At 39.8% G+C, this 19214-nt stretch overlaps 1 protein-coding gene across 2 annotated transcripts; it reads left to right on the forward strand.

The window, feature by feature from the left end:
* The first annotated feature begins 2659 nt into the window (after positions 1 to 2659).
* Positions 2660 to 18243, forward strand: PRDX4 (peroxiredoxin 4). 2 transcript variants are annotated; one of them, XM_081081462.1, is made up of 8 exons: positions 2760 to 3105; positions 6586 to 6703; positions 8755 to 8871; positions 10805 to 10927; positions 14112 to 14242; positions 15240 to 15274; positions 17866 to 17912; positions 18132 to 18243. In XM_081081462.1, exons 1-8 carry the CDS (start codon positions 2862 to 2864, stop codon positions 18133 to 18135), a joined length of 819 nt encoding a protein of 272 aa, XP_080937588.1. In that variant the 5' UTR covers positions 2760 to 2861; the 3' UTR covers positions 18136 to 18243. The 2 variants fall into 2 exon arrangements, with proteins under 2 accessions (XP_080937587.1, XP_080937588.1); XM_081081461.1 differs by lacking the exon at positions 17866 to 17912 and having other exon boundaries at positions 2660 to 3105.
* The last annotated feature ends 971 nt before the right edge of the window (positions 18244 to 19214 follow it).

Here is a 19214-nt window from a genome sequence, read left to right on the forward strand (position 1 = left end):
GGAAGTAACTCTCTACCCAAGCTTCCTCTCCCAGTTCCCAAACTTAGAGCCCCAGCATAGGGCCTAGAATTCACTGAGGCTGTTCATTCAACAGCCAATCAATCAACATGGATCACCGAAGCCGATCTCGCAGCAGAGGCCTGAGCCGCATCCCTGGGACTCATCCCCGAACCCCCAGTGCCCCACTCCCCTTGCATGTGGAACGGGAGGCCAGGGAAGGAGAATGGGAGCAGCGAGAGCTCCCAGGTCAGAGGACTGCTACCTACTCGCCCGCGGAAACTGAAGACTTGCCAGACAGTGTTATGGGTAAGGACACGCTCTCCCCTTCTCGGCAAAGGGAGGTGGCTTCATATTTTTCTTCCTTTACCCACAGAAAACAGGGGTCAGGGAACAGAAAGCACAACTTACAATGGACAGGACTGGGGTGAGGGAGGAGTTGGGAAAGGGCAGGTTCCTATCTGCCTCAAAGGGCTGTCACAGGACCAAAGATATAGTATGTGAAAGTAACTGAAACCGGGACAGGCTGTTGGGAACTTGATTAGGTGTTATTTACAAAACCAAGTACTTACAATAGCAAATCCCATGTGCCAGGAGCCTTGGGAATCAGATGAGTTTGACATCGACTTCGACCCCAGGTAGCTGACAATCTAATAGAGAAAAGTCAAACAGTTAGGGTAGCTTCTGTGGGATTCAGAAAGATGACAGGGGCTCAGGAAGATAGGAGGGGTCCTGGGGACAACAAAACTGCCCATGGTCCCCATCTTTTCGGTGGGTGCTGGGTGTTACCTCTCCCGCCCTGCCCTCATCCTCCCCTGCCATTCTAGCAAATGGGTGGGTAATGGGGTAATTGTCGGAAGATGGAACAACACTGTGCTGGGAGAGAAGGTAAGTTCTGGGAACGTACCAAGTGCTGATTTTAAAAAATAAGACGTACCTTAAGGCAGACAGTGTTGTCACCAAGCTGTGGCTTCCCGGCTGGAAAAGTTCCTTTCCTGCTGGAAGAGAATAAATTGTCTTAAGATATCGCTTTTCAGGTTAGGCTTTTCTCCAAGTTTTCCCAGGACTTAAAAGGGCTGCGGCCGGTGCGGGAAGTCAGGGCACTGTTCACCCAGCTGGGCGCCAGGAAAAGGAAAAGAAATGCTAAAGGTATAAAAGGCACACATGTCAGAGGCAGAGGGTTCACTTCACCTTTGGGGAGGAGGCAGGCTGGTGTGCTGCAGCGAGGCTCTTTAGCAGAGGGCGTGGGCAAGGATGAGAGGATGTAAAACAGGCTGAGTGCAAACCCCCTCATCTGTAGGGGCGGCAGGCCCGGCTCCTGTAATGGCCGCAGGACAGTCTTCAAGGACGCTTGTTGGAAGAGATGGGCCTAGAAGGGCGAGCAGGGCCTAAGACAATGCTGAGAGCCGGCAGAAGAGAGGGCAGGAGAGCGGGAGACCAGGCAGAGTCGACGCCATGAACAGGGCTCCCACTAGTTAGACTTCCGGCTGGCCGCAGCCTAGGCATGCGCATTGCGGTCTGCCCCAGGGCGCATGCGCACGTTGCCGTGAGGGCGGGGCATAGAGCGGGCAGGGCCAAGATGGAGGGACAAGTGTGAACAGGGCAGGTTTCCTCTCTGCCTCGAAGAGTCCTCGCAGGTGTAAGGACATAATACATGAAAACACCCTGACACTGAGACAGGCTGTGGGGAGTAGTAGGTGTTCCTTATAAAATCAAGTGCTTACAGTAGCAAATACCATGTACCAGGTGCCTTGGGAAGCAAAGATGAAGTCGACATCGAGCTAGAATCAGAGATGGCGAACCTATGACACGCGTGTCATTTTTTTGGTTGATTTTTCTTTGTTAAATGTCATTTAAATATATAAAATAAATATCAAAAATATAAGTCTTTGTATTACTATGGTTGCAAATATCAAAAAATTTCTATATGTGACACGGCACCAGAGTTAAGTTAGGGTTTTTCAAAATGCTGACACGCGGAGCTCGAAAGGTTCGCCATCACTGAACTAGATTCTAGGGAGCTGACAGTCTAATAGACTCCTGCGGGATTCAGAAACATGACAAGAGCTCACAGGAGGATAAAAGGGATTCTGGCCCCTGTAATGTGATGGGATAATTGTCATAAAATGGAACAATAATGTGCTGGGACAGTCTGGTCTTCTGGGAACTTTTCAAATCTTGATGGGGAAGAAGAGAGAAAAGAAACCTTGAGACAGGCTTAGGTCACCTAAGTGCCTGGCTGCCCTTGCTTGCTGGAGAATAAATGATTAGGCCTTTCTTCTCCCCAGTTTCTCAGGACTTAAAAAGATCTGCAACTAGAGGGGGTAGTCATGGCACTGTCACACAGATCACTTCAAGGAAAAACCTGTTAGAAGTATAAAATGCAAGCGTTCAAAGGCAGATAGGTTAGTTTCACTTTGTTAAGGAGGATGGTGTGCTTGCGGTGTTGAGCCTTTTTGGAAGAGGTGGGCTTGGAAACCGTGCAGACGGGAGCGCTTGAGGCGTCAGTCAGTCACTGGACAGGCCAGCCACTGGCCACTCCAGAAAAACAGCTTTCGCTGAGTTGGGCTGAGCGCCAGGCCGGTCCGCCCCAAGGCGCAGGCGCAAAAGCGGGCAGGGGCCAGCAGGCCACGTGGCAGGGCTTGGGGGTGGGGGTAGGGGTGGGGGTAGGGGTGGGAGTCGGGGCAGCCTGGAATCCGGAGAGCCGGGAGCAGGGGGCGGGGGTCCGTGGGCGGGGGGGAGGGCGGGGCAGCTCTCGCGAGGCTGAGCCCGGGCTCGCGGGTTGTCAGCGCGCGATTGTAGCTGCCTGGCGGCGGGAGAAGTAGCGCTAGAGCCAAAGAACGTGTGTCTGCGCTCGCGTGGTCATGGAGGCGCCGGGGCTGCCGCCAGCCGCGAAGACTCCAGCCCCCAGCCGGAGCCTCCGGCTGCTGCTGCTGCCACTACTGCTGTTCCTGCTGCTGGCCCAGACTCTGCGGGGCTTGGAGGCGGAGGAGAGGCCCCGAACCCGTGAAGAGGAGTGCCACTTCTACGCGGGGGGACAAGTGTACCCGGGGGAGGCGTCCCGAGTTTCAGCCGCCGACCACTCCCTGCACCTCAGCAAAGCCAAGAGTAGGTGGTGCCCCGCCAAGGGGGGTTGACCGGTGGCTGAGGGAGGCGGGAAGTTGGGAGGACCACGGGACACGTGTGCCCTGCTTAGGCTACCTGGGAGCCTGACTTGGGCGGCGCCCCCTGTCCTGCCTCTGGTCCCTGGGCGGGCCTGGCTCTTTCATAGCGGGGCAAGGGAGGAGGGTTCCTGCTTTGAGAAAGGGATTGTTTCCACTTACCAGATTTTGTAAGTAGTGGTTACCCCAAAAGCCGCAGACAAAGGAACGGGGGTGGTCCAGGTCCCCTTGCAGGCATCGGAGGATGTTGTGCAAACTGAAACACTTCCTCAAACATTGCAAAGTGGCTGCAGCATATCGCGTCTGTTTCCAAGTACTATTCCAGGGAAGAATAGGTTAAGTTGAATAATGATTCATAGAAAGTTTGATTAAACAGAAAAGTGGCTAAACAAAATGTTCAGGAGAGCAAACATTTCACCTTTCTCTTTCCTTTTGTTTTCATCTTATAAAGACTATTAAAAGCCCTTCCCCAAAACATACATAATAAATGGGTATTCTTTGTGTCTCTTAGAAATGAAGAACTTCTTACAGGGTGTATTTTGAAGGGAAAGGAAAAAAGGTTCAAAGTAATGTATTTTGGTTGATGATAAACCTCATGGCAAATTTGTGTCCTGCCAGTTTGGCTTTTGATTATTTGCATTTCTGTCCAGTGTACACAGGTAATGGCCACTTTCAGGAAGGACACGTCAGACTGAGACACTGAGAAAGTTATGGCCTGCTGCATCTAGATGTTAAGATTAGCCAAAAAGAACTGAGCAGGGATTAAAGGATAAAGACTGTCCCTTGCTTGCTTTAAGTAACCTGTTTTTCCTACAGATCAATTAGCATTCTGGAGATATGTATTGTGGTTCAAATACACCATGTTCTATGCCCATATTCAGTGAAAAAAGTATGCTTCACAGTTATGAATCCTCAGTGTTAAGTGGGATGTTACAACTTAGGATGGAGTGGGAGTAATAAATAAGAAAAACTGTTTTGCCTTCTTAAACATGTGGAGTTCTTTCCTACTGAAAGTTAACTACTTTCGGATTTTTTGTTTTTAAGAAACCAGTCTCACGCTTTTATTTTTTAAACAACATGTGTTTATTATTTCACAGGAGGCCTTAGCTGGGTTCTCTGCTCAGGGTCTTATAACACTGTAGTCAGGATGTTGGCTGGGCTGCATTCCTTTCTGGAGCTCAGCATTCTCTTCCCAATTCACATGGTGGTGGGCAGAATTCAGTTCCTTGAGGTTAAGGACAGGGTCCCTGCTTGCTTCCTGGCTGTGACCTGGTGCCATGCTTAATTGCTAGGAACCAGCCGCTCGCAGTTTCTTTATTCACACGCCCTCTCATCGCATGGCAGCTTATTTTGAGTCCCAGTCTTGGGCTTTTAAAATCACAGCATTTCAAAGTGTCATTAGTTTCACTTACCTGGGAAGATATTTTGAACTGTGTCAGCCAGTTAAGTGTTCAATGGCATTACATTATATTTCCCATAAGAAACAAATCCCATCCAAGTCTGCTCATAAAAGCATAAGACATTGGTAATAGATTTCCCTTTACCAGAGAACTTCAAATTTTAGATATTTGCTACATCTCTGTGTCATGTAGGTTTATCTAGAATTAAAGATACGAGGACTTTTATTCATAGAGTGGAATATTATAGAGCCATTAAGGTCATACTTTGAAATAATTTTTAGTGACATGAAAACTGTTAGATTTACTGTTGCTTTTTTTAAAGGGGTTCAACATGATCCAAATTTGTGTTTAGAGAAAAGACTAGAAGTAAAGACATCAGAATGTTAACAGTAGTTAAATTAATGGGGTTATGGGAAGAGAAGGTTTAAATATCCTTTATACTGCTTTGCATTTGCCAGAATCTGTTACATGATTTATATTTGAGATTTTAATACACACAAGGGGTTGCTTTGGGAATTCCATTTATAGATCTTAGCAAAGTTAACTGCATTCTTTTTTTTGCTCCATAAATTGATGACAGTTTTTTTTTCTTTGAACTAACTTTGTAATTCTTAAATCAAGAACCCAAAATTTTCAAACTCAGAATTTTGAGAACAAAATTTATTCCTCAGATTTGGTTTTCCTCATATGCTAAAATCATTAAGGAATAACAGGTCATTATAATTCCAACCACAAATCTACTTAATATATCCTGTTAACCAATCCCATTGAGTAGCATTTTCAGTAATGTATACAAAGCATGTATAGTTCAGTACCCTTCTACTAATTCCCCTCTTGGCCTTTACCTAATCAGATCAGGATATTTATATGAGGTAGGCTGCTGACTCAAGACAAGTAATCCTATGTTATATATTAACTTCACAGAGAAATTCACCTTAAGTTTATGTCTCTTTTCAGAGTGACCAAAAATGCTGGCTATTATACAAAATATAGTAAATGCTGGCTATTCTGAGCCTTACTTTCTAGGAACCATAGTCAAACTTGGAAACAAGGATTGACTTCAATATATGTAATGGTTCTGAAAGTTTAAGTGTTATCTGAATGTAACAGAAGATCAAGGTATATTATCAAAGCGCGTTGGCTAGAATTACAGCATGCCCTTACAAGAGAGCAGCACCAACGATTCAATTTCCATTAGGTCACTTGAAACCTGTTCAAGGGGGTCTCTTCTTTCAAAGCCCTCTAGGAAAATAATCTCATGGTCTGGGGTTGTACACTTCTGGCCTGATGTATTTGCAAATTTCCTACTCTTTGAGTGTGGCAACAGGTCCTCCATGAGTATGTGAGAAACTGGCCAAATGTTTAAATTAGTACATCTGAAAGACTGCCATTAGGGAAAGGCATATCTAATTACTTGAAATATAGGAAGTTATTCAACTTGGAGGGGCTATAGTGAAGGATCCAATAGAGTGTAGTGCAGAGATGGAATGTGGGGGGGAGGGGTGCTGTGAGCATGAATAGAATTAAAAGTATTATCAATAACCTCCAACTGAAATTGAGCATTTCTTTCCATTATAAACATCAGCAACGAACCACATTAGCTTCAGCAGTACTTGCTTGTACCTGTTGTCAATAGACACCCAGGTATTTTCATGCCATATTGTGGTTGTTGGTTGTTACAGGTATCCTGAAACATCATTTACACTCTTCACTATTTTTGGTAGTTAATTAGATCACGCTAGATCCTGCATTTTTAAAGTCTTAATAAAAGGGAACATGTATTACTACATCACCAATATGGGTCTTTTCTATTTGGATAATTTCATTTCAATATAATTGCTTTCCTTTGTAATTGTATATATTTTATATATCCAATAACACTATTCTGAGAAGTATGTAAGCTTCACCAGACTGCTAGAGAGATCCACAGGTTTAGAAGCCTTGATTTTTAGTGATTTCCTAAAGCTCTTCTGTCATCCCATCAGTTTTCTCAGTGTTAAAAAACATCCTATATTTTTCTTTCTTAGTTTCCAAGCCAGCACCTTATTGGGAAGGAACCGCTGTGATAAATGGAGAATTTAAGGAGCTCAAGTTAACTGATTATCATGGAAAATACCTGGTTTTTTTCTTCTACCCACTTGATTTGTAAGTAATACATGTACAAAGCAGCTAGTAAGACCTCAGTTATTACCGATCATTAATCAAGGTCAGGCTCAATCCCCAGCAGGGGGTGTGCAGGAGGCAGCTGATCAATGATTCCCATCATTGATGTTCTGTCTCTACCTCTCCCTTTTCTGAAATCAATAAAAATATATATTTTAAAAATTGTTTAAAAAGAGTTTATTTACAAATAGGCTAGATTTGGCCTGTGGCTGAAAATTTGCTGACACCTAGTCTAACCAAATGGGAAGGATTCTCATAAAAATTAGTACGTTGAGACTAATACAAGTCATGAAGCTACATAATGCATAACCTTTTAAATTAGCTTGACTAGCTAAAATGTATAATATATTCTAATTTCCAATAGAAACCAGAAGTTGAAGTTTTAATATATAAAAAGTATAGGCTTTCTAAATTCATGTTATAAAACCAACAAGTTAAAACATTGCCGAAACCGGTTTGGCTCAGTGGATAGAGCGTCGGCCTGCGGACTGGGAGGTCCCGGGTTCAATTCCGGTCAAGGGCATGTACCTGGGTTGCGGGCACATCCCCGATGGGGGATGTGCGAGAGGCAGCTGATCGATGTTTCTCTCTCATCGATGTTTCTAACTCTCTCTATCTCTCTCCCTTCCTCTCTGTGAAAAATCAATAAAATATATTTAAAAAAAATAAATAAAATAAAAATAATAAAACATATGTAAAATATAACATTAAACCTGAATTCTGAAATTAGTCTAACATAGCAGACAAATATGCTCTGTCTCTCAGGTGTTATTTAAAACTCCATAATGAATAAGACATAGCTAATTATGCATGATGTTGGCAGTGGTCTTCTGGCTAAGATCGCTTCTTACTGTTGTTTCTGTATAAAGTCAAACTGGGCCTGGTTAGATAAGGAAGAATTCTCAGGCATTTGCCAAAGTCTATAACAGTGATGGCGAACCTATGACACGCGTATCAGAGGTGACACGCGAACTCATTTTTTTGGTTGATTTTTTTCTTTGTTAAATGGCATTTTATTTAAATTTATTTATATATTTTATAAAATAGAAATCAAAAATATAAATCTTTGTTTTACTATGGTTGCAAATATCAAAAAATTTCTATATGTGACACGGCACCAGAGTTAAGTTAGGGTTTTTCAAAATGCTGACACGCTGAGCTCAAAAGGTTCACCATCACTGGTCTATAAGAATGAAAGTCACAAACAATCCTTCAGTTTTCTGCCAGACCTTTTTCTCTGTCTTCACTAAGAAGTCGGGCAAATAAATGTGTCTCTAAATAGCATTTCTTGGGATAAGAGGAAGGAAGGTAGGGACTGACCATTCCTACATTGTGGAAAATATTAAAAATATACATTATAGCCCAGGTTCCAGGGACGTAATCTAGATTAGAACTTTATGCTTGCATATGACAATCCTCCACCTGAACAACTGAAACATTTGAAAAGCCTATATTGGGGTATGGTAGGAACTTGGCCCCTAAATCTACATTTTTCAAACTTTCTTGGCCATCACACACACTAGGAAATAAATTTTCAATTGCTGCCCAATACACTTACACATACATAAACGCTAACATTCAGTGTGTATGCACCAGTATAGCCGTGTTATACTGAAATACTGAAAAACTTCCATACCAGAGGGTAAATAGCCACTTTCTCAACCCCTTCCCCAAGTTGCTCCTCCTACCTGATCCTTTTTCAAAACCTCCAGCACTAAAGCCTATATATATATATATATATATATATATATATATATATATATATATATAAAGCCTAAGCAATTGGCCAGTAGGTATGATGTGCACCGACCACCAGGGGGGCAGATGCTCAACGCAGGAGTTGCCGAGTGACAGAGCGACAGCAACTTTACAGAGTGCCCTCTCACACTCCGGGACCCCTTGGGAGATGTCTGACTGCCAGTTTCAGCCTGATCCCTACAAGGCCAGGCCGAGGGACACCACCTGCCAGAGGGGTCAAACTTGCATATATGTGTATTTTGAGAATACTGAATATATTTTCTTTTTACTTTCAGCACTTTTGTGTGTCCAACTGAAATTATTGCCTTTGGTGATAGAATTGAAGAATTCAGATCCATAAACACTGAAGTGGTGGCATGCTCTGTCGATTCACAGTTTACCCATTTGGCCTGGTCAGTATCTTACACTTAACATTTGTAGGAAGAAGAATGGATTTACTTTTAAATTATGGGCAGACAACTCAACATGATAGGAATATAGTTATTTATCAGACAATTCAGAATATTTGTCTAAGAAATGCTAGTTCAATGAAATTACATAAAAAATAAAATTGGGGGGAAAGTTCAATGCAAAAGATGTCCATAACAAAACCTATTGAATTGTATGATTATTTTATTTTAACAAATTTTGGGTAGCCTTAATCTGGAGGAAAAAATCCTTAAAAATACCATTTCTCTGTTATACAGTTGTTTAGTATTAAGCCAAACTCAAAATAGTTTTTATAATTACTTTTCAAGAAGCAATGATTTTTAAATTAATTTTAGAAATATTTTTAATTAATTGTTTCACCGAATTAATTGCAAGGTAAAATGACAAGAGATGTCATTCTTTTCCCCTGTCTGATTGGCCAGTATTTTAAATTTGAAAATTTTCATGTAGTGATTACAAAGGTGGGGAGAAACAGCACTCCCATACACACAGGTGGTTCAGCATTTCTGGAAAGTAGTTGGGCAACATGTTTCAGAATCTGAAATGTGTATGTTGATGTGTTTTTTAATCGTGTCCACAATTTTTTGCACAAAATTTTATGCATGATAAAGACTGTTCCTTGTTTTTAAAACTTAACATTAAATTCATAGAGTAATAAATTCAAAACATTCACAACTATATGTGCTTGTATATGTATATAAAACTAAAATTTTAATTGGTTCAGGAGCTACAGTTCAACTTTAATTTATATTCCCTTAAGTATTTAACTCTCTTAAGTATTTTTAAAAGCAGTTTATATTTTATTTCCCTTGAGTATCCCAAGAACATAAGCAATTCTTGCAATCTAATAAATAGATATGGTACATCTTAAGTCCTTTTAAATTGTTTCATTACTATTTATAAACTGAATAAAATTTCAATGTACACATTTTAAATTGGAATCACAAAGTATATCTGTTATTCTAATATGCCAAATGCTCTTAAACATTATAAATAACTCATTATACAAATATGTACTGATTATTTCTCAATGTAAGAATATTAAAAATATGGGTTTAATTTGCTTTATCACTTCTATAGTAATTCTGTATCTCCATATGATTAAAACACAAATCACTAAGGGAAACATCTATGTCATCCCAAATAATTTGGGATTGTTTTTCCAAGGAATTCTTTTGTATAAATTCTCAGCTGGATAGGTTTCATATCAACCAGATATTTCTACTTGGATGTCAGAACTGGGGCTGCAGACATGGAGAGCATTATTTCCCTGTTTTCTGGCTGCTATGTCAATGCCTTCCAGTTGGGGCACCAGCCCACATCCCCCAGTTTCAACTTAAAGAATACTTAAATCTCAAGACTGATGTGTCTGAGATTATAGCTTACTTCCTTCACTGCTGCAAGTAGACTGTATTTCTTTGTCTCTCAGAATATTAAAATACCCAGTTGCTTCCTGACTGTCTCTCAAGGAATTGTCTTATGATAACAATTCTAAGGTTATGCTGATGACAGTGTCTATTCTTTATCCATCAATTCTTCTAGAAATTAATCAGACAAGTGTACAATGTTAAGAATACGAGGATGTTGCCAGCAGTGTTTATAAAAGCAAAAAAATGGAAGCAATTTAAATGTATATCAGTAGAGATTAGTAAAATGTGGTATGTCTATACATTAAAAATGTGATGGATGTGTAGCTCCATATTTAGTGTTAAAAGGATATGAATATATTGTTAAGTGGGAGAAAGGGCAAGAAAACAGAATGTATATTAGCCTGTCTTTTTTAGAGAAAGAATAGGTGTGTGGGGTTTGTTCATGTGTGTGCACATGCAGAGAAAGCGTGGTTTTGATACATGCCATTTACTTAACTCTAAGAGGTAAATGTTCTGTTTGTTTCAGGATTAACACCCCTCGAAGACAAGGAGGACTTGGACCAATAAAGATTCCACTTCTTTCAGATTTGACACATCAGATTGCAAAGGACTATGGCGTATATCTGGAAGATTCAGGCCACACTCTTAGGTACCTTTTTAGTGATTTTACATTATGACCAATCCAAATACATTTGTAACCCTCATTGAAATGGAGTTAGAAAATACAAAGTTTGATCAAGAAATATTATTTGCTGTACTTGCAAAAATGGTATAGATACTCTTTAAAATAATTAGTGAGTGTCATAGACTGTTAGAGCTGAAAGATTATGTAGAGGTCTTTGACCAACCTTATCTTTATTTTACAGATAAACAGATTCATAGAGTTCCATGAACTTAGCCAGAGAAATATAATTGGTTAATGGCAGAGTGCAGACTTGAATCCAGGTCCCCAAACTCCTTGTCCATTTCTTTCTCCTCTTCTTCAAACTAACTCCAATAATGGTTTTTCCTAAATACAAGTATCATAGGATTTAGCAAATCTGTGTCTTTGGAGTAGGAAAAATTAAGGAAATATTTTACCCAACAGCTCTCACTGGGTTACTTGAGCTAAAAAATGCTAATAGAATTCTTTGGGTGAAAAGGGGCAATTTTAGCTTAAACCAACTAATTTTGTTATAGTTGTGTTGTTTATTAGCTTTTCAATGCTAATAATTTCTTTTTTAAATGTTTTATGTGAAAGTGTCATTATTTTATAATCCTGTTTTTTAATAACAGCTTTTCTGAGATATATCATCCTATATAATAAAGAGCTAATATGCTAATTAGACCAAATAGCAGAATGACTATCCGGACAAAGTCGGGGCTGCGAGGACCAGCTGGGGCTTGTGAGGGCCGAGCCCCTCGCATGAATTTCGTGCATCAGGCCTCTAGTATACTATATGACTCACCCAATATAAAGCATACAATGCAATACTTTTAGTATATTGAGTTTTGCAGTGATCACCACAATCAATTTTAGAACATTTTCATTATTCCAGAAACAAACCTCATACACATTTTATTTCCCCTTTTCCCTAATTTTCTAGCTCCTACTCTTGCCTGCCTTGTTTTAGTAACACACATCTTCATAGATTCTTAGTAAAAGGTCATTAGAAGGTAAAATGGTTTGATACCTTACATGTCAGATAATGTTTTTATTCTACTCTCATGTTGATTACTAATTTGGCTGGATATAGAATTGTAGATTGAAAGGCAATTTTCCTGCAAACATTTGAAAGCATTGCCCTGCTACCTTTAGCTTCTGGGGCTGTTATTGAGATGTCTGTTGCCATTTTAATTTCTGATTTTTATAAGAATGACCTGTTTCTTCTCTGTGGAAGAGACATACATGTATATTACACCAAGTATGGCAAATGTATTCATCTCAAAGTCTACCAAAGAAGCAGTTCACAAAATTAAAACAGAAGACAGAAGCTAGAATTTGCTAGCAAAGGAAAGGCAGATTTGTTTTGTGTGGTGTGTGTTGGTATAATGTGTGTTACAGAGGAAAGCTCATAATTTTAGATCAGGCTCACTTACTTCAGAACAGACTTGATTACCATTGACAACAGTTTTCAGCTGTAAAAGCTACATGAAAGAACACCCATATAAATAATAATTAAGCAAGTTGACCTGGTCCAAGGGGAGTGAGTCCTAGTTATTTCAGACATCAAGTTGCTCACTCAAAAAAATGTATTGTGAGCTGAAGCCGGTTTGGCTCAGTGGATGGAGCGTCGGCCTACGGACTGAAGGGTCCCAGGTTCAATTCCGGTCAAGGGCATGTACCTTGGTTGCGGGCACATCCCCAGAAGGAGATGTGCAGGAGGCAGCTGATCGATGTTTCTCTCTCATCAATGTTTCTAACTCTCTATCTCTCTCCCTTCCTCTCTGTAAAAAATCAATAAAATATATTTAAAAAAATATATTGTGGGATAAGCAGGAATACTTTAGTAATGTTTAATATGATTATGAAACAAGATATCATGAAATAGATATGTAATTCCATATATTTCTACTAAAAATATTTCATCATTTATAATACTTGTACACAAGCAATTAGCCCCAGTACCTGAGATCTTTTTCTAATCTAAAGTATTAGGTTGAAATTCATATTGACTTAAATAGACAATAAATCCTTTGAAAATTTTTGTCTCTAGTCTACTTTAACTCTTATAATGCCATCACTATCTCAGTAACAGGTCTTTTTTTTAAATATATTGTATTGATTTTTTACAGAGAGGAAGGGAAAGGGATAGAGAGTTAGAAACATCGATGAGAGAGAGACATCGATCAGCTGCCTCCTGCACACCCCCACTGGGGGGTTGTGCCCACAACCAAATTACATGCCCTTGACCGGAATCAAACCTGGGACCCTTCAGTCCACAGGCTGACGCTCTATCCACTGAGCCAAACTGGTTAGAGCAGTAACAGGTCTTTTTAATCAAACTACTTCATTACTCCCCAGGCCATAGAAGTGAATCACACATATAGAGATTTAGAGGGAAAGATGACTTCACTTATATTGGTGACCTTGTCTTTTACCGCCATTAAAAGGAAATAAAGAGACATTCCAAACAGCCAGTGAAGAGAAAGATGAATCACTCCTTCACTTAAAGGAAGGCTCTGCTGTGTAGTTTCATCATTTCATTTACAGTACAGTAAAATCCCAAACCTAGTACACGTGAAGATTAAGCTGTAAATACTACAGGACATTTCAAGACAAAAACAAAATTTTAAAGCTAATGGGGGGTGGGGAGAGGTAAAAGAGGGTAAAGGAGAAATGTATACCTGAAACCTATATAATTTCATTAACCAGTGTCACCCCAATAAATTTAATTTTTTAAAAAAATTTAAAGCTGCCGAAACCGGTTTGGCTCAGTGGATAGAGCGTCGGCCTGCGGACTGAAGGGTCCCAGGTTCGATTCCGGTCAGGGGCATGTACCTGGGTTGCGGGCACATCCCCAGTGGGGGATGTGCAGGAGGCGGCTGGTCGATGTTTCTCTCTCATCGATGTTTCTGACTCTCTGTCCCTCTCCCTTCCTCTCTGTAAAAAATCAATAAAATATACTAAAAAAAAAATTTAAAGCTACCATTTAACAATTATAATCCCAAATTATATAGTAGGGGTGTGTGTGTGTGTGTGTGTGTGTGTGTGTGTGTGTGTACCAGTCAAGTAGGTAGTGTCTTGGTTCTGTATAACAATCCTGTGTGGATGCTACAGGGATTCGCATTAACAAATATTTGTCTTAACTGAGATGAAATGGCCTCACCCCTACCACTCTTGTGTTTTATAGAGGTCTCTTCATTATTGATGACAAAGGGATCCTAAGACAGATTACTCTCAATGACCTTCCCGTGGGCAGATCAGTGGATGAGACTCTGCGTTTGGTTCAAGCATTCCAATACACCGATAAACATGGAGAAGGTACTCTTTCCTTCTAAACATCATAGCCTTTGGATTTTTTAGTTTGAGAAGAGGTAGCAGTAAATTGGATGGTTCCAAAGTCATCTGATTGTTTTCAAATTATTAGCTAATCTTTTTAGTAAATCAAATTATTAAAGTGCTTTTAATGAAATATCACTAATATATTCTACTTACTGAATTAAAAGATCCAAAAGTATTCATTATTTGCATAGTCCTTTTGGATAAGCACAAAGAGAAAAGTTCCTGCTGCTGTAATATTTCAAATTATTTCTATAAACTTAAAATGTACCATCCTGGCAATATTTAGTAATGTAGGTTTTATTTGCATCTGTACATTATTTGATTTAGATTTTTTCCTCAAGGTAATTCAGTGATCAGCAAGGTTATTCAGGATCACACTAGTAATCTATTAGTTCATCCTTTCACTCCAAGTTTTTGCGGTAGCTAAATGGAAAAGGTTAGATTTTCCTAAAATAGAACATATGTTTTATATTCCTTTCAAATGTGTAACTCAGTGCCTGGGTCAAGGTATATTCCAAATAAAATCCTACTTTCTGAATAATTTTAAAGTCTCTTTTGATAAACAGCAAACCATGGCATCAGTACAAAATACTACAGGAAACAGCAAATCAGCTTATTTTAAGTTTATGTAAATTCAGAGAAATTTTTGCCATGCCCAGACCTTTCCGTTCACCACATCCCCAAAGTTTCCAACTTTCTTAGAGGAACACTCAATTTGGGTTTTTATACTGTAAATGCAAGTAAACATAATTGACAAAAATGAAAATAGATTAGCTACCTACTGCTAAGCTCTGTGACCAAACTTCCTTGGTGCAAGCAAGCAAGCTAACAGAGCCAGGTGTTCAGTGGCCTAGAAATGTTCTCATTAATACAGGCTCCATTTTTAATTTCATTTGGGAAAAGAAGAGCCAAGAGTTGCTGAAGAGAATTGAACTCTGTTTTTAAACTGTCTTTTGCCAATTTTTGTTCCTTTCAGTCTGCCCTGCTGGCTGGAAACCTGGTAGTGAAACAGTAAGTCAAATTGATTTTTCTGTTAAGGGGATGTCTGGGGCCAAACAGAAATGCCAACCTTAAGATCATCTGTAACAGCACTGTCTTGATTTTGTAAATGACTTAAGCATTGCTCGGCAAAAATCAGAAGAGTACAGGCATTCTTTGAACTGTAGGGAGAGTAGCTGACACTGGAGAAAGCAAAAGATAGGACTTCATGCTGTGAATTTTAAAGCCAAATATCCAACGGAATATGCCATTAAAATCAACAACAAAAGGGAGCAGCGGAGATTTGGTAGAATAAATTCAGAGGGCTGAGAGAGCATTTATGGAATTTCTTCCTATATTGTGAGCAAAGAAAACAGTCACAAGCAAAGCTTTTCTATATATAGTAAAAAGCTTTTGAAAAAATATCAGGCTTAACTAACAATGAAGCTAATGATTCTCTCATCATTTGAAGGAAGAAAATATTAAAACAAGTACATTCATAGGGAGGCTGTATATTTATAGACAGTCCCTGAAGTAGTCTCTGGCCAAAATACAATTTGGAAACTTGCTTGAACCTTTTTTAAAAATATGTTTTAATTAATCTTGAGAGAGAGAGGAAGGAAGAGGAATAGAGAGATAGAAACATCGATGAGAGAGGAACATCATCGATCAGCTGCCTCCTGCACAGCCCCTGCTGGGGATTGAGCCCACAACCCAGGCTTGTGCCCCGACTGGGAATTGAACCAGCAAACTCTTGGTTCCTGGGTTGATGCTCAACCACTGAACCACACCAGCCAGGCTTGAACCCTTTTTAATGAACATGTTATCTTCTAAAAATCAAAGAGCTTTACATAAATTCCAGTTAGGAAAAATACCTAGAGAATTAGAGGAAGAAATCATTATCTTAGGATAAAAGAAAAATACAGACTCCTAAGACTTTCTTCCTTAGCACACAACAACAACAAAACAGTACCATTGGCTGTACACAATGAGAGGTAGAAATTCACTCTGTAACCTCACTCAGATTAGTTAAAATAGCATTTCATTGATTTAAATTAGTTTTGATGAGTGTGCAAAGCAGCTTTGCCCTTGTGGGTCAAAGTCAATGCTACAATACAGTATTCACCTCTACACAGATCTGATGAATTTGAAGTTAAGCATGAGACTTAGAGCAGCACTAGGTACTTTAAATTATAAATCAGTCATTGGGTTAATTTAGTTATTGATTGTGAGGCTCACAGATAGAAATATGAATCAGAAGCTACAGGTATCACCTAAGAAGGCTTAAAAAGCATCAAGCTCTGGGCACTTCCCCCTGGAGCTATAGCAGAATCAACAGTGACTGATGCATAACATCACCTTGTATTGCAGGCATGTGCTGAGAGCGCAGGATGAAATAAAGATGAAATATGAAACTAGTACAAGAAATACAGCTGTGGGGGGGGGAGAGACAGAAAGAAGGTAGAAGAGGGGAATATAGGGTCAGAAAAGGTTTTGTGCTGATGTTTAAGAGAGATGAATTTTTCATCTCCATATCCCTCACTTTTCCCCTGTATATTGCACAGACCTGATTTATCAGTATCTCTCCTCTCCAATGCATGTCATTCTCCAGACCAGAGCCTTTTAGCGGCCCACCATCACTCACAGGACAAAGTCCAGATACTCAGGGCACAGCCTTCAAGCCTTTGCATTCAGTTCCTACCAATCTTTCCCAGGTTATCTTCCCTGTGATTCACGCACAAATGCTGTGCTCCCACCAAATCATGACTCATCTTTCCTCCAATTAAGCCCTGTTTTTTCACACCTTTGTGACTTTGTTCAGGTCTTTCTTTCCAGAGCCTGAAATACCTGTCCCCTTCTCTAAATTCTACTCCTCTTTCAAGACCAAATTAAATGTCACCTCCACTCGGAGACCGTCCCTGATGCCATCTCAGCCCCCACTGAATCACACAGCCTGTGTCATACACAGTCGTACTGTGCATTGCATCAAAACAGCCACATACACAGACATCCTTCCCACGTGCTTGTATGAGCCTCAGAGGTGGTGCCCATGGTAGTTTTCCTATATCCCCATTGCCAGCACACCATTGGCACTAAGTAGTTATTCCATGAGTACCTAAAAATTGAATTTAAATGCAGAGGGGTTATAAACTGACAAAAACAGAATGCTCCTTGAAGTGATGCCTGCAAAACTAGGTAATGTTTATTTTATGCTAAAGAAAAATTATGAAGACGACGCATATAGAACTATCATAAGCTGATTACAACAGGTTTGTTTTTCTTTATATGTAGGGATAGATGCACTTTACCTATAACTATCAAGTAAACAGGTTTAGTAGGGAGCTTTTTTTTTTGTTTGGTAGGGAGCTTTTTTGTTTGTTTGTTTGGAGTATTTTTCCATTCACTAAATAGTTATTGAAGTTAGTGCTCCATCGTTGTATTTTAATACTTTTTTTACCTTTGCAGTTTGAGGTTAATGTTTGCATTTTGGACCTCCAAAAAATCCACTTGAACACACTGCCCCCTTTTCAGGTTGTTGGCACCCCAACACTTCACCAGCAGATAATTTTAGAAATACATTAACATCTGTAGCCATGCTCTCTTAATGTGTTTGGTTTAATTAGATCAAACCCGAAGATGCCATGAAAGCCTGGTGGCCGAGAGAAGAGCTGTAAGTAAATTCGGGGGTGCTTGAGTACAGATGTTAATTTATTGACAAATGATTTTCCTTTTGGCATAGCTGAGATTAGTAGGTTGGACAAATCCAGTATTTCCTATATACATCTGATATAATTTGGTACACAAACACAGTCTTATCTTCTTTAGTCAAGAGATGGGCAACTGTTATCAGACAACTAATGATGAATGATCTGCTTTTTTCTTTCAATAGATAATCCCAGATCCAGCTGGAAAACTGAAGTATTTCGACAAACTGAACTGAAAATACTTCCTCAGGCCATGATGCTTGAACGCCTTCAATAAAAGGCGCCATGTTGTTACCACATTGTGTTATTGTAGTTACTTCTTGGAGAATATAAAACATCCATGTCAGGGTCCAAAGATATTTACTGTTGCAGTCAGACACTGATGCCAAAAGATAGGCAGTTATTCTCTCTTTCCGAACTAAGAAATGTCCAATTGAATGAAACTAGTAACACCAGTAACTTCCATTTACGTGGTACTGCTACCTGCCAGGCATTTTGTTAGGCAGGTTAGGTGCACTATTTCATGTATTCCTCACGGCAACTCTTGAGTTCTTTATTCTACAGATGAGGAAATTGAAGCTCAGATCAACTATTTACTCAAAGTCACACAGCTAGATAGAAGGTAGAAGCAGACTTTGAACCCCAGACGGGCTCCTTCCAGTTTGTGGCTCTTACCACTCCACCATGGCTCACCTCTCTGTGCCTTTGAGGGTGACAACAAAGGACAGGTTTTGAGCACAGTCATCTTCCACGCTGTCTGGTAAGGGACAGCTGAACCCAGAACTCACTGCTCTGTACAGCATAAAGCTATATGGACACACACACCTCTAAGTTCATCTTTTCAACTTATACCAAATATATAAGTAGCAATTTACATGTTTAAATTTAGTTTAACAAAATTTGAGTCAGTAAGCATATGTAGCTAGCTCTTTATATGTAACGCTGAACCCCAATGCTATGTCATCACCCCTTTTGCCACCCCAATATGGCAGTGTCTTTTATAAGCATCTATAGGTGTGCCATGTAAGTATGTTCTAACTGCTAGCTTACAGTTGACATTTTAGAAGCCAACCTATTAGTAAAGTTGAAAAGTGCTAGTACTTTGCTGTTCAAACAGGGTTGTAATAATCTTGTCACTACTTCCAATACAATTGGAATCCTATTCTCAGATTTCCTCTTTCCAATCTGAAGAGTACAGATTTTTTACTCATGGAATAAGCCTGTCTCTTGGAGCTTTTCTAACATGTTCATTTTAGGTATGTTTATAG

The sequence above is a fragment of the Myotis nattereri genome (assembly GCF_964212035.1).
Source record: "Myotis nattereri genome assembly, chromosome: X".
NCBI lineage: Eukaryota > Metazoa > Chordata > Mammalia > Chiroptera > Vespertilionidae > Myotis > Myotis nattereri.

Coding starts and splice junctions, on each gene's coding strand:
- PRDX4 (XM_081081461.1), top strand. CDS start 2,862: ATGGAGGCGCCGGGGCTGCCGCCAGCCGCGAAGACTCCAGCCCCCAGC. Junction 8,872..10,804: donor CAGTTTACCCATTTGGCCTG/GTCAGTATCTTA, acceptor TGTTTGTTTCAG/GATTAACACCCCTCGAAGAC. Junction 10,928..14,111: donor GATTCAGGCCACACTCTTAG/GTACCTTTTTAG, acceptor TGTGTTTTATAG/AGGTCTCTTCATTATTGATG.